The 14985-nt window shown below is 34.8% G+C and overlaps 2 protein-coding genes across 2 annotated transcripts; both read left to right on the forward strand.

The window, feature by feature from the left end:
• Nucleotides 1-2: 2 nt before the first annotated feature.
• LOC108690205 (nucleoside diphosphate-linked moiety X motif 8) lies at nucleotides 3-2183 on the forward strand (the record flags this gene model as incomplete). The annotated part of the gene is made up of 3 exons (XM_018197389.1): nucleotides 3-170; nucleotides 654-1171; nucleotides 2134-2183. Coding segments are annotated over 2 exons (660 nt in total), but the record flags the coding sequence as incomplete, so codon positions are not given.
• Nucleotides 2184-2231: 48 nt separating this feature from the next.
• LOC108690250 (splicing factor 3B subunit 3) lies at nucleotides 2232-11470 on the forward strand. Its single transcript, XM_018197440.1, has 13 exons — nucleotides 2232-2338; nucleotides 2482-2985; nucleotides 3649-3821; nucleotides 4002-4498; nucleotides 4581-4746; nucleotides 6044-6212; nucleotides 6957-7108; nucleotides 7657-7812; nucleotides 8056-8347; nucleotides 8488-9154; nucleotides 9250-9366; nucleotides 9607-9985; nucleotides 10311-11470. The coding sequence occupies exons 2-13, from the start codon at nucleotides 2589-2591 to the stop codon at nucleotides 10797-10799; spliced, it is 3654 nt and encodes a 1217-aa protein (XP_018052929.1). The 5' UTR covers nucleotides 2232-2338; nucleotides 2482-2588; the 3' UTR covers nucleotides 10800-11470.
• The last annotated feature ends 3515 nt before the right edge of the window (nucleotides 11471-14985 follow it).

Genomic DNA, 14985 nt, shown 5'->3' on the forward strand with positions numbered 1-14985 from the left:
TCTCGGAGAACAATCGCAAGGCTTGCATCGAAAAATTCAAATCATTCCCAATGCCGAAGTTGCGTAATGCAGCAGAAGCAGCTGTGTTGGTCCCATTATGTTTATATAAAGGAGAACTCGGATTCTTATATACTCTGCGATCTATGAAACTCACATCCAATCGGGGACAAGTTAGTTGTTTGTATAATATCCATATAAATATTTCAAAGGTTATAAATTTATATAAATAAATTGCCAGTGTCAACTAATAATGTGTAAGTATCAACTAATAATAACATGTAACATCAATATTATAATTTTATGCTCAGGAATATAAATATAATATATAAATATAATATATAACATATTATATATAACAATTATACATTAAGTATGAAATTATAACATAGTTACTATTATTTTTAGTTGGCATTTACTAATTGTATATTCTAAATTTATAAATATTTAGTCTTTGGATTTTATTGATTTTGTATTATTAACCACTTAGCGAGTCTCGAATTAGTCCATATCTCATATTATTTGAATTTATATTCATATATATCAGAGCTTTATATATATATATAATTGTTGAATTATTGAAATTTGCACAATCAAGTATTCGAATTTAATTTTAAAATAATAGAAAACAAATTTCTCAAGGATATCTGTTGTAGGTGTCCTTCCCAGGTGGCATGCGTGACAAGAGTGACGTTGATCTGCAAGAAACTGCTTTGCGAGAGACTTGGGAAGAGTTGAAGATTTCCAGGGAGAAGATCGACGTGTGGACCACAGGGAATCTCATCGGCAAATCTGACGTTAATGTGATGCCGGTTCTAGCTTACATCGGCGAGGTGATGCCGGAAGAACTGGAGATCAATCCTGATGAGGTGGAAGAAGTATTCGTGGTCAGCCTGCAAAAATTGTGCGATCCTAAGCTGATTAGTTTCACGAGTTTCCGCCGACCACTTGTGACCCTACCATGTTACCTAGGTGGAAAATACCGTGTCTGGGGTTTTACCGGTGCTATCACTCACATAGCTCTCGAATGCTTGGTGCCGCAAGTGTACAAATACAAATTCTTATCAATACAATCGATGCAGAAGAATGAATCTGGAGAGAAGGAATTGGTTTCTTCCGATTATAATGCGACGCGCTCGAAAATATGAAGAGTAGAGTAAAATAAAATGCTAAAGTAAGATATATTAAGAACTATTTTAATAAATTCAAATTTCGATACTGATAGATTTCCATACATAATTAGGTAATAATTATGATAAAACTTATTAGTGATATGATGGAAAGAAATGATATTTTTTTACTAAATTGAAAATTGAATACATTAAAATTACGCAGATCTTAAGTGTATAAATTATCAAATAGTCGATCTATCAAAACTTTGTTTGGAATTGAGGAATTACAATTCGTTTCATTCTAATTCCGCAAGTTTGAGTAGTCGGAATAGAATTTAGATATTTTCTACAACATGTTCGTTATAAAATTTGTTTGCAGATTTTGTACATATCTGTGATTTTAATGATTATGGTTATCTAGAAAAAATAAAATATTAATATATTTCTATTTTTAACGATTGATTAAAATATATCGACAAGAAAAAAATATATAATCTTTTTTTCTCTTCTTTTATTTGGTATTTGAATTTTGTTATTTTAATATTAAAATTAAAAATATATATACAATAATATAACCTTTTATTAAATAAAGAATAACTTTTTGTGAAAGATTAAAATAAAATAGCCGCAAGCGATGCTATTTTATTATTTTAATCTTTCACAAAAAGTTATTCTTTATTTAATAAACATTTAATATGTCATCAATGATATTAATCATCAAAAGAAACAATCGTTTTCAAGATTTATACAAATTTTTAGTCCGACACGATATCCAATAGGAGAACTCATTTCCTAGTGATAAATTAAAGTTTCTAGAAGACATAAGTTGTGTTCCAAAATTCATTATCAATATTGAAAATGTATAATATACATACAGACGTAAACTATAGATTTTCAGCGTTGGCAGTGAATTTTGTAACACAGCCAGTATCCGATAGGAAATTTCGTATTACCTCCATCATGATAGGCTGGCTTCAACGGTAATAATCAAATCATGAACTGTACTTTGATTACATAACTACAGTCTCTACAGCCAATAGCGAGAGACAGACGCGCGTCGTTTCCGGCGAAATAAATAGAGGAATGGCCATCAAGAGAGTCTGATGTCTGGTTTTTCTCCGGCTCTCTCCTTCATAATGGCTGTAGTGGTGTGAACAATCGGTCATCTAAGAACAACGAAAAAATCCGGAAGCATCGTTTAGCATCATCACGTTGAAGGCTCGATCGAGGTAAAATAATATTCTTAGCGATCATCCGCTCACATAGCTGCTCTTATTTTTCCGTTAACGGTATATTTTGAGTTAATTTTGAAGTAAAAACGATGATTTGCGTCGTGTCGAATTATTAGATAGAATTTCTCATGTCGTTTCAGAGCATGGACTCTCGGAGACTTTTATCGAGAGCATAAAGCCCTCCATTCATTTATTAATTATTCGAAAAATCAAGGAATAGGAAAAAGCAACGATCTAGCAGGCCAAGATGTATCTATACAATTTGACTCTTCAACGTGCCACGGGCATCACGCACGCGGTGCACGGTAATTTCTCCGGCAGCAAAATGCAGGAGATCCTCGTCTCCCGTGGTAAATCGTTAGAGTTACTACGACCGGATCCAAATACGGGAAAAGTCCATACCCTGTTGACCGTCGAGGTTTTCGGCATTATCCGATCTCTCATGGCGTTCAGACTTACCGGCGGGACGAAGGATTACATTGTCGTCGGATCAGATTCCGGGCGTATAGTAATATTAGAGTATATTTCTGCCAAGAACATCTTTGAGAAAGTACATCAGGAGACTTTTGGCAAAAGCGGATGTAGACGCATTGTTCCTGGCCAATATCTTGCCATTGATCCAAAAGGAAGAGCAGTTATGATAGGTACAGTATGATATATTTTTTCAACAAAAACATATCAAGGAATTTTTCTATTTCTTTATTACACAGAATGGTCATTTATGTCCTGAGTTAATTTTTATCACTTTAACAAATATACAAGAATTAAGAATAAGAATTATTAAGAGATTCTTACAAATATTTTTTAGAACAGAAACTATCTAATTTTAACTTCTGAGCCAAAATGTAAAGCCATCGATACAAAAAGAATTAATGTGAATAAGATTTCAGAAATTGTAAAGTATTGATACATATCTGAGCTTATCAACACTTCGCAGTCTCCAAAATTTTGTTCACAAATCACATTGAATTTTTTTTTGCATCAGTGAGTTTGTGTTTTGGCTCTCGAGTTAAAACTTACAAAATATGACACAATTACATTTTAAAATAATTTAATATTATGAAATTTTTTAAATTGATTCAAAACATTTAAATCCATTTTCTGGAAAACATTGTTTTTTTTTTAGTTATGACATTATGATAACAAATGAACGATATGATTGTTAAGTGCCATATGATTACTTTGTTCGTGTTTCAACTGATTAGCATTGATTACAACTTTTTTTATTAATGATGGTACTTTATGAATAATAAAAATTACAACTTGAAGCAAATCAGTGATGTAACATTTTGGTATTTTTGTTTTAGGTGCTATCGAAAAACAGAAACTTGTGTACATTCTTAACAGAGATGCTGAGGCTCGTCTTACAATCTCTTCTCCATTGGAAGCTCATAAGAGCAACACACTAGTGTATCATACAGTTGGTGTCGATGTTGGTTTCGAAAATCCTATGTTTGCATGTTTAGAGATTGATTACGAGGTAAACTTACATAATTTTTTTATTATATAACAGATATTATCGATATCATATGATTATATACCGTGTTTCAACTGATTAACATTGATTACATCTTTTTATTTATGATGATACTCGGTTAGATTTGCATTTTTCTTATCTGTATATAAATATTTGATACATTTCGTAAAAATGTTTATCCAGGAAGCCGATAGCGACCCTACGGGCGATGCAGCAGTGAAAACGCAACAAACTCTTACACTGTATGAGCTTGATCTTGGTCTGAATCACGTAGTGCGAAAATACAGCGAGCCATTAGAAGAACACGCTAACTTTCTCGTATCTGTACCTGGCGGTAATGACGGCCCAAGTGGTGTGCTCATTTGTTCCGAGAACTATCTTACATACAAAAATCTCGGGGATCAGCATGACATACGTTGTCCGATCCCGCGACGTCGTAATGATTTAGATGATCCCGAGAGAGGAATGATATTCGTGTGTTCGGCTACACATAAAACGAAGAGCATGTTCTTCTTTTTGGCGCAGACGGAGCAGGGTGATATCTTCAAGATTACCCTCGAAACGGACGAAGATATGGTCACTGAGATCAAGCTGAAGTACTTCGATACTGTACCCGTAGCAGCAAGTATGTGCGTCTTGAAAACGGGATTCCTGTTCGTCGCCTCGGAATTCGGAAACCAGTTAGTATTGTAGATTGTACTAATATCCTCGCGCATGCATTTAAATGATTACGAGCAGCGCAATTACATTGTCCTTTTTTAGTTACCTGTATCAAATAGCGCATCTCGGAGACGACGATGATGAGCCCGAATTCAGTTCAGCGATGCCGTTAGAAGAAGGAGACACTTTCTTCTTCGCCCCGCGACCGCTCCGAAATCTAGTATTGGTCGATGAAATGGACAGTCTCTCGCCCATAATGGCTTGCCAGGTGAAATATTTTATAAAGGATGTTTACTATCTAAGAAACCTAGAATTTTCGAAGAATTTTTATTTTAATCTTGAAAATCAAAAATGGCATTTTATTTGTATTCAAAAATATTTTTGGAATTTTTATTTAATTTAAATTCTGTTCTAATTGTTTTTTTTATTTTCTTGATAATAAAAAAATATTGCAATCAGTTATAAATATAAGGTGTCCCGCGAAGATTCTGCCAAACACTTTTTGTAGAGTGGACTAAACTGAGTCGAAAAATCCTATTATTTTGCAATTTTCGCCATTATTGACGAAATATTAATTACTAAAAATTACCGAATATTAATCTTTAATAATTTTTTCGAACTATCAATTTCACAGAAAAATAGCAAGAGATAAAACTTGTTTATTTTCTTCTCATAGAGCTCTAAGAATTTTTTCAAAATTTTTATCAATTTTTAATACAGTATTTTTTTATTGACAACTATTTTTACTAACATGAAAAAATACGATATTAAAAATTCTGAAAAAATTCTCAAAATTTTATGAGAAGAAAATTAGCTATTTTTGTCTTTTGCTGTTTTTCTATAAAATTGATAATATTTGAGTAAAAAATTATTGAAGACAAATATTTGACAACTTTTAGTAATTAATATCTCGTCAACCAGCGTGAAAATTGCAAAATGGTAAAGAACTTTTCGATTCTAATCCGCTCTATGGACTCTACAAAAAGCGTTTGGCAGAAATCTCGCAGGACACTGTATATTTGCGTACATTCACATATATTTTCATGAATGGTTAAAAAAAATGAATTTTAAAAAAATTAGGGTGACGGCAGAACAGTAATTTATTATATTATGTAATTGCTTTTATCATCTTATAGGCTTCGTAGCCCTAATTGCAAAAGGAGAACAGATATACTCTCTGAATCTCTTCTATTAATTTACAGAATACATGCAGTTTACGTTATTTATATTCCATTTTATTTCAAAATTTCATTTTAAAAATCTCACCTGGAAAATCTAGGAATTCTCAAGGATTTTTTTTTGTACAATCTTAATAAACAAATCTTATACAAATTTTATTCGAATATGCACTTAAAGTAAGAAGGAGACATTACTCTTGTGTCTCTTTCTTGTGGGATAATGTGCGATAGCAAAATTCTCTACGTCGCCTTTGGTTTGTTATTGCAAATTGAAGTGAATACTTAGAGAGATAAGCATAATACGATATTTTTTGCTTCCTTATTGCATTTGTGGAGAGGAGACGAGAAGCAGATGTTTATAAGAATTTTTGATCGTGGCGGCTGTAGGTAGCAGATCTGGCGAACGAAGACACGCCGCAATTGTATATCGCTTGTGGACGAGGACCGCGATCCACATTGCGAGTGTTACGCCACGGTCTCGAAGTTTCCGAGATGGCCGTGAGCGAGCTGCCTGGTAATCCAAACGCTGTTTGGACCGTGAAGAGAAGAATCGATGGTTAGTCGAATGATATTTTTACGTATCGAACAATTTGTCTGCATGTTTTCACTTGACTTGCCTACTCGATAATCCGATAAGTTTTAGCTGTCTTTGTTGAGATCTTACTTTCCACATTTCTCATCTATCTTTATTCTTTTCAAAAATTTTCTATACATGCAAAGCGACGAAATATAAAATATTCTACGCAATCAGAAATATCGTAGATTTCTATGATTTTGTTCATTCTCTTTTACGAAAGTGGATCGTAAGTAGCTCAACAGCATAGTTCGAATAAATTTGCGAAAATCTTTGCGGTAAGAACACTAGTACTTAATATAATTTGCAAAAGAAAATTAATAGTTTTGCTTTAAAAAGACGACGGCAATCGGTTTTGTAAAAAGATATTAATTAACCTGGTGGCTTGATACACTCTTATCAAACACCAGTTCTCTCTTTCAGGATGCCAGCGCGCTATTGGTTGACCCACAGAACTCTGAATGACCGAAAGGTAAGGGACCTCGGCGCGAAATTGGCACGAGTAAGAGTCGTTTTGTTCGGTAAAAATTTAATAAAAAGCAAAAGTCGACTCTTTCCGTGCCCCACGAGAGCGTGCGCAGTTTCGAATAATCGAGGACACCTAAATGTTATATATATACGTATATATATATATATATATAATCTTTCTCTGTGCAAATTCAAATATTCGATTCAACGACGCATTCCCCTATGTATTGAGGATGAGCTTTGTAATTTTGATTGCAGAGGAATATGATGCATACATCATAGTCTCCTTCGTGAATGCCACACTCGTACTCAGTATCGGCGAGACTGTCGAGGAAGTGACGGACTCGGGTTTTCTCGGTACAACACCGACCTTGAGTTGCTCCGCCTTAGGCGAGGACGCATTGGTGCAGGTACAATGCACATGGAAATTATATCGTATCATAATCGATGGGCTCTATGCGTGAACCATGTATCCCATATTGTGTTAAGTTTGAGAGTAATGTAAAATTAAAGTAAGTAAATTTTAATTCGATCACTAAAGCATATTTTTAAATTATAAATTGAATCAAATTAAATAACTTTCCTTACAATTGGTGGATTAATTATCTGACAAAAATAATCACATTTTTGTCTGACAAAATAATTGCAAAAAATTCATATTTTTGGGACAGAATGGTATATGCATGGGATTATATAATTTTTCTCGATTGCACTCGGTATCTCCGGCACCTGGTTGACCACGTGCCGGTCGCAAAAAAGTGCTAAAATATTCGGGCTCACGCATCGTTGGAACGTTCCGGATCTAATCCAAACTTTCCTGGTACTACAGGCCCAACAACTATATTACAAAGATTTTTTAATTTTTACAATGATAGAATCTATATTATATTATATTTTATTATTAAATACATGATATATGTGATTACCTGAATTATCTGAAATCTCAAATTTCTTTTAGGTATATCCTGACGGTATACGTCACATCCGAGCGGATAAGCGTGTTAATGAATGGAAGGCACCTGGCAAGAAGACGATCGTAAAATGTGCAGTCAATCAACGTCAAGTTGTGATTGCCCTCACTGGAGGAGAACTAGTCTACTTCGAGATGGATCCTGTACGTATTTAATATAATGATTCTTTCTTAATGTTTTCGCGATTATTCTAATGATCGCATCATTTGTTCTCTCTGAGTTATTTAATTCCTTATTCTCAGAGACGTAAAGATGCGAAGAGCATACCACTCATTTCATCTTGAACGATTTAGTTAAACCTTGTTTAATAATTAGGTTTGATGGAGAGTGAACAAGATATCGTAAAATTTCTCATCAATGGCTTTCTATTAATGCATCCTTTTCAGACCGGACAATTGAACGAATATACGGAAAGAAAAAAGATGCCCTCGGAAGTAATGTGCATGGCCCTCGGAAACGTTGCAGTTGGCGAGCAACGTTCATGGTTCCTTGCTGTCGGTCTGCAGGACAATACAGTGAGGATAATATCGTTGGATCCCTCAGATTGTCTAGCTCCAAGAAGTATGCAGGCGTTACCAGCAGCTGCGGAGAGTTTATGCATCGTGGAAATGGGCGCTAAAGAGGCCGACAATTCCGAGGATGCGGCGCCACAGCAATCCAGTTTGTACCTGAATATAGGTAAATTTTATATGCAATATAGGCAATATACGAATTTACATTTGTATTTTCTGCTCATAGCAAGCTTATGTTTCTAAAAACTAAATAATCGAATTGTCTTTAATGCATGTTGTATGTATTACTGTCGTCATTAATTGCAGGTTTGCAGAATGGTGTGTTGCTTAGAACTGTGTTAGATCCTATTTCCGGAGATCTCGCAGACACGAGAACACGCTACCTAGGTTCTCGACCAGTGAAGCTCTTCAGAATACGAATGCAGGGTAATCAGGCGGTGTTGGCGATGAGCAGCCGGTCCTGGCTGAGTTATTACCACCAGAATCGTTTCCACTTAACGCCCCTGTCATACGAGAGTCTTGAATTCGCGTCGGGCTTCAGTTCTGAGCAATGTCCAGAGGGTATCGTCGCCATATCGACAAATACATTGAGGATCTTGGCGCTCGAAAAACTAGGGGCCGTGTTCAATCAAGTTAGCTTTCCACTGGAGTACACTCCGAGGAAGTTCGCAATTCATACAGATTCTGCACACCTAATAGTCATAGAAACGGAGCACAATGCTTACACGGAGGAGACAAAGCAACAGAGAAGACAGCAGATGGCGGATGAAATGCAAGAGGCGGCTGGCGCCGAGGAGGCGGCTGTCGCTAGAGAATTGGCGGAAGCTTTCATGTCGGAGGAGCCAAACGAGGCGGTTTTCGGTGCCCCGCGAGCTGGCCCGGGATTGTGGGCTTCCATGCTAAGACTAATGGCACCGACCACCGGAGAAACATTCGAAGTGCATCGTTTCGAGCAAAATCTAGCCGCGTTATGGTAAAGAAAAAACAATCTTGATTAAAAGAACAATTTTTATCTATTTCAATCAAAATTGTAGTTGTCCAATGTTATATCTTTTCTTTTCTCCACAGTCTTTGCCTCGTAAAATTTGCCAATCAAGGTGATCAGTTGTTCCTCATCGTTGGAGTCGCGAAGGAATTTCAATTAAATCCTAGAGTTAGCAATGGCGGTTTTCTTTACACATACAAGTAAGATATCTCATTATACAATATTTTCTCTGATACATAATAGGCCTGTTCTTTTTAGCTAAAGTTCTTGCACAGTTCATCTTTTCTTTCCATTGAAGAGAAAAAGAAAAGAAGAATCGTGCAAGAAGTTCAGAATAGGCCAAGAATAAGTCAAGACTACATTGATTTTTATAATATTTTTTAACGAATGTAAAACATTCTCTCGACAAAATAATCAAAAATGATTGCTTTGTATTTCAGAGTAAATCCAGACTGTACCAGTATCGAACTGCTGCACAAATCTCCGTTAGATGAAGTACCGTTAGCCATTTGTCCATATCAAGGCCGAGTATTAGTTGGCGTGGGTAGAATGTTACGGCTTTACGACATGGGTAAAAAGAAATTATTGCGTAAGTGCGAGAACAAACATATACCGAACGCAGTCGTATCCATAAACGCAATCGGCCAACGGATCTACGTCAGCGACGTACAGGAATCTGTATATGCAGTGAGGTACAAGCGCCAGGAGAATCAGTTAATTGTTTTCGCGGACGACACACATCCTAGGTGGATCACGACGACATGCGTATTAGATTACGATACTGTCGCCACCGCCGACAAATTCGGAAACATAGCTGTGGTAAGTTCACGTCTCACAGAATACAAACATAACTTTATCAATATTATAATTTCTCACTTAACAACAAATATAACGCATCAAAATTGTACAGAGCCATAATTGTAAATAGAATCATAAATCAAGGAAGAATCAGAGAATTTTGCAAACTTTTCTGGAAAATTAAAAGTCTTGTCTTTAATACAGTTACATTATTGAATAGAAAGTTATAACATTGTGTAATGTTATTGTTAGTTTGTATTCTGCAAAATATTTTATCTTTTTCGCAGTACGTTTGTGTATCAATTTGACTTGTTACATTTCCGTCTTTTTTTTTATTTCTTTTCAGATACGATTGGCGACTGGTATTAATGATGACGTGGATGAAGATCCTACCGGAAACAAGGCTCTATGGGATAGAGGATTGTTGAATGGCGCCAGTCAAAAAGCGGACACAGTGGCGTGTTTCCACGTCGGCGAGACAGTGATGTCGTTACAGAAGGCAACTCTCATACCCGGTGGTTCTGAGAGTCTGGTTTACACGACCCTAAGTGGAACAGTAGGCGTGCTCGTGCCATTCACAAGCCACGAGGATCACGATTTCTTCCAGCATCTGGAAATGCACATGCGATCAGAGCACCCTCCTCTGTGTGGCAGGGATCATCTGTCCTTCCGATCGTACTATTACCCTGTAAAAAATGTCATCGACGGTGATCTTTGCGAGCAATTCAACTCAATCGAGCCTACTAAACAGAAAAGCATCTCTGGCGATCTCGAGAGAACGCCATCCGAGGTGTCAAAGAAACTAGAGGACATACGTACGCGTTATGCTTTCTAAACTTTTCAAGAACTATGTCTTTCGACGTACTGTTTTTTCATAGAACTTGTGTTTCTGATATATAGATCTTGGAACATTATGGATTCTATTTTAGTCGTTCTTTTTGCATAATATTGAATTAATATGATGCATCTTTTTTTCATTGATCATGCAAATTAAATTCTGTTACGTATGTCGTCGCATTCAAAACTGTAAAAATTCAATATTTTCTACATAAGTGATAGCTTTATTATATAGACGTAAACATAATTTTTAGAATATATATGTTAGCATCAAGATGTAATGTATATTCAATTTCTTTTAAGCAAACTGTCAGTAATGGAAAAAAAAGTAACAGTATTTTAATAGCTTTAGGGCGACTCATGTAAACTTTTTGTATTTCCATAACAATTAGCGCATCGCTATAAAAATTACGAGACATTAATTCGTAAGTGTGAAAATCAGATTTGGCTTTCCATTATGAATAGACTTTAATCATATTTGTGTATCACACGACTGTAGATAAATGTAATGACGTCATTTCATCACTATGTAAACCGTATAGAAATTAACACATTACCATGTTTAAATTGCATCAGCGAAGCAATCAAGTTGCATCAATGAAGCAATTAATTTCCGCTTATTGTGGTCTTGCAAATTTGCACATTAAATCATTCTTCGAATCTAATCAATTCATCGTCTAATATTGATTTGTACATCCGCCCATCATTGAATATATTTATTAAAAGGGAATGTTTTATTTTTTTTTCTCACAATACCTCTCGCGCGCAAAGTATATATATATTTTTAATTTATAAGTACATCTTTTCATAAAAGAGATGTTATAGTGCGTTTTTTACAAAAAGAACGAAATCTAGAAATAAACTTCTTTTTAAATTAAACTTCTTTTAAATTAAATTCGACGTTATCGAAAGATTTAGAGATATTGGAAAATATAGACTTTTCTGATTATACAAGAGATGAGTGTATATAAATAATATTTTTTCTTTAATTTTTAGATTATGTATATTTTAAAAAATTCATTTCCGAAATAGAATTACGAAGTCGCCTTTTCAGTCGAAATTTTTTTAACTGTGTCCACATATTTTTCCCAATAATCTACTCTACTTTTAATCTACTATCTCGGTTTAATTTACTCGTTATTTTTTTTCTGATTCTTAACTAGAAAAAGATAAAAAGTTAAACCAAAATTAAAGTTAATCTATGTTAGTAAATCAAGAAATGGACAAATGAATCAATCTCCGAGGCATATACATATAAAGATCGAATCCGAGATCTGTTAATTATGAATCTACCGTTTCAGTCCATGTCACATTACGCATTGAAGATTGAGGATTAGAATACAGCCAATAAGAACGAAACAGATTAAAACTAAAATTATCTAACTCAAATTCTAATATCTAATTCGAATAATGTAACACGTAGCTTTACACAACTACACACGCATCATCCTTTTTAGAATAAATCTCTTTAATTTTGATAATGGATCTTCGATCACCAGAAATTGCAGTACTATTACTTTATAGTCTGTAGCTTCTGAAAAGTCTTGACCTTTTCCTCTTTATTCAGTTTGCTAAAAGTTTGTTATAGCAATTTTGCGAGAAGGTAATATAAACCGCATCTTCAATCTTCAACCCGTAGGAATTGAGCTTGCTGGTTTTCTTTATGCTTTTTGATTCTTGGAGTGAATTTGTCAATCTTTCAAAAGGCATTTTGGATATTTAAATATAGAATGTAAAAGCAATCCACAAACAAGAGGAAGAATTGACAGATTTCGAGCTATTTTAAAAATTCATTCAATGTTGGCGACGATTAAATCACAGAATATTATCACATCGAATTGTATTATTCGATTAAATGAAATTACATTTTCGCAAAGGAATACTTCGATTTGCGGTGTCCATAAATAGATATCGCTATTTAAGGATATCCCGACACTTGAATTAGAATAGTGGAACGATGAATCTATCTGCGTTATGCCGATGGCATAACTAGGTGAGCCCGTATCTTAATGTTCTCGACGATGCATTCATCACTCAATAGCATCTCCCTCCTTTCTCTCTTTCAATACATGCATATAACTATACATACAAATACACTGAGAAAAAAATCGAAATATTCGCAAATAAATATTAAACTGAGGTTTTCTTCAATGTTTATTTTAAATTTAAATTTATTTAAAAAATTTGGCGACAAAATGTATATTTCTATAAAATATATATGTCATTAATTATAAAAATATAAAATAGATAAATGGTTTTGTTAAAATTTTTATTTGCTAGGAATAAAATTTTATTTCACTGTGTTTAAGTATTTCAGTGAAATAAACATCTCAAAAATAAATTTTTTTATTTTTTTTCTCACTGTGGCATTCAATGAATAATAGAGAAGAACAATACGTTTGTCGACTGTGTCTAAAAGAAAAGCAGTATTTCTTATTTAAAGAAATATGTATTAAAGTTAAATCAATTTTTTGCAGTTGTATGTGCGTTGTATATTGCAATTAAAAAAACAGATTTTTAGTCAAACTTCGCTCTCTCGATAGTTGCCGTCTTTTTTTTAAATAAGTTACAAATGAAGTAGCGTTACGAACTTTTGTTCCGCGACCGAATGTAATGTATATATTCTTGCGAAAGAAACTTTCATCCCTCGGGATTTTGTAATTTCTCATAATTTCATACTTTCTTTCTCGCAGAAGTGGATTATCTCGCATGCCTCAGCACGGCGAAAATGACGAGATACCTCTCATCCAATTATAGACGTGAACGCGCGACTGTTTACCACACGCTCGCGCATTCACGTCGCTATCGGATTTACCCCGTGACCGCGTTTCGCGGGGATTAGATATTCTTAATTGGCGCGGCAGCGTACATCGCGCGGACGATGAACCGTTTGTAATAAGCGGAGATAATGAGCACTCGGCGCGCCTCAGATCGATAACCGCTCGAAAGAAGAAAGGGAACGGCGACCATCGTTAATGCTGATAACACGATAAGAAAGTTATCACCGATCTCTTTGTATACACTCTCCAGAAGATAATAGCAGATACAGGACAGAAAGATGGAAAGAGGAAAAAAGGGAAAGAGAGAGAGAGAGGGAGAGAGAGAGAGAGAGAGAGAGAGAGAGAGAGAGAGAGATGGAAAAGGGTGTGCACCCCGTTCGATAGCCATCGTTGAAGAGGCTGTGCGATGCACGCCCCGGTGACTGCACATGTATATATATATATTAGGAGCAGCGAAACGTTGTCGAGTAACGACGACGACGACGTCCTCGACACGCTTCGCCTCGGCGATACGAGTACGATCTTCTCCGTGACTCGAATCTGAGAAGCTCGAGAATATCGGAGAGACTTGAAAGTTGATTGTATATTTTGAGAGATAAGATAGAAATTATAAAAGTAAGCATATTTGCTAGGTGCTTACCAATAAAATTATAAATATTTTAATTAATTTGTTCACATTTCACATTTTCATCTCGTTTTACGATACACAATCGATTTCTTGGAGAGTCGGGGGAAGAGAGCGGCATCCTGTAACATAGTAGGTCTGTTTTTTTTAGCTGAAACTTTTGAATTTGTTCATCTTTCTTCTTCTTTCCTCCTGGAATAAAAAAAAGAAAGATGAACTGCAAAAGTTCAGCTAAAAAGAATAAGCCTATTGACTACAGGATGTTCCATCTAACTCAATCTCTCTCTTATCCAAAATTATCTGCCTTCTCTATAGGCCTGTTCTTTTTAATTGAACTTTTGCAACAGTTCATATTTCTTCCATTTTTTCTTTAGGAAGAAAAAAGAAGAAGAAAGATGAACTGCAAAATGTGCAAAAGTTCAGCCAAAAAGAACAGGCCTTATATTTCTCGCGGAGAAATTTATGAGAAAGAAATTATACTGATACTCTCCAGCAATTAAGAGAATCATCTTTGTTTAGTATTGACAAGTTTCATCTTTGTTTAATATTGACAAACATCAAGAATGTAATGATTCACTATAGGAATCTTATAACGGAGTCTGACCACGAACAATTTTGTTAAAATTCTGCGAGAGAGGAAGATGTATATATTATACTTCTTCTCTGTATACATATATACTATACCTCACTTAAACTTATATCTGTCTCATTCTATAACTTTAATTAAGATTATAGAGTGAGATAACATAAGTTAGAGTGATATAATATATATATATATA

The sequence above is a fragment of the Atta colombica genome, unplaced genomic scaffold (genome assembly GCF_001594045.1).
Source record: "Atta colombica isolate Treedump-2 unplaced genomic scaffold, Acol1.0 scaffold30, whole genome shotgun sequence".
Classification (NCBI taxonomy): Eukaryota; Metazoa; Arthropoda; class Insecta; order Hymenoptera; family Formicidae; genus Atta; species Atta colombica.

What these genes read in the sequence shown, in the direction of transcription:
- LOC108690250 (XM_018197440.1), top strand. Translation starts at nt 2,589, where the DNA reads ATGTATCTATACAATTTGACTCTTCAACGTGCCACGGGCATCACGCAC. An exon ending in GCGAGGACGCATTGGTGCAG is followed by an intron (nt 7,109 to 7,656) that starts GTACAATGCACA and finishes AATTTCTTTTAG; the next exon opens with GTATATCCTGACGGTATACG. An exon ending in TCTACTTCGAGATGGATCCT is followed by an intron (nt 7,813 to 8,055) that starts GTACGTATTTAA and finishes CATCCTTTTCAG; the next exon opens with ACCGGACAATTGAACGAATA.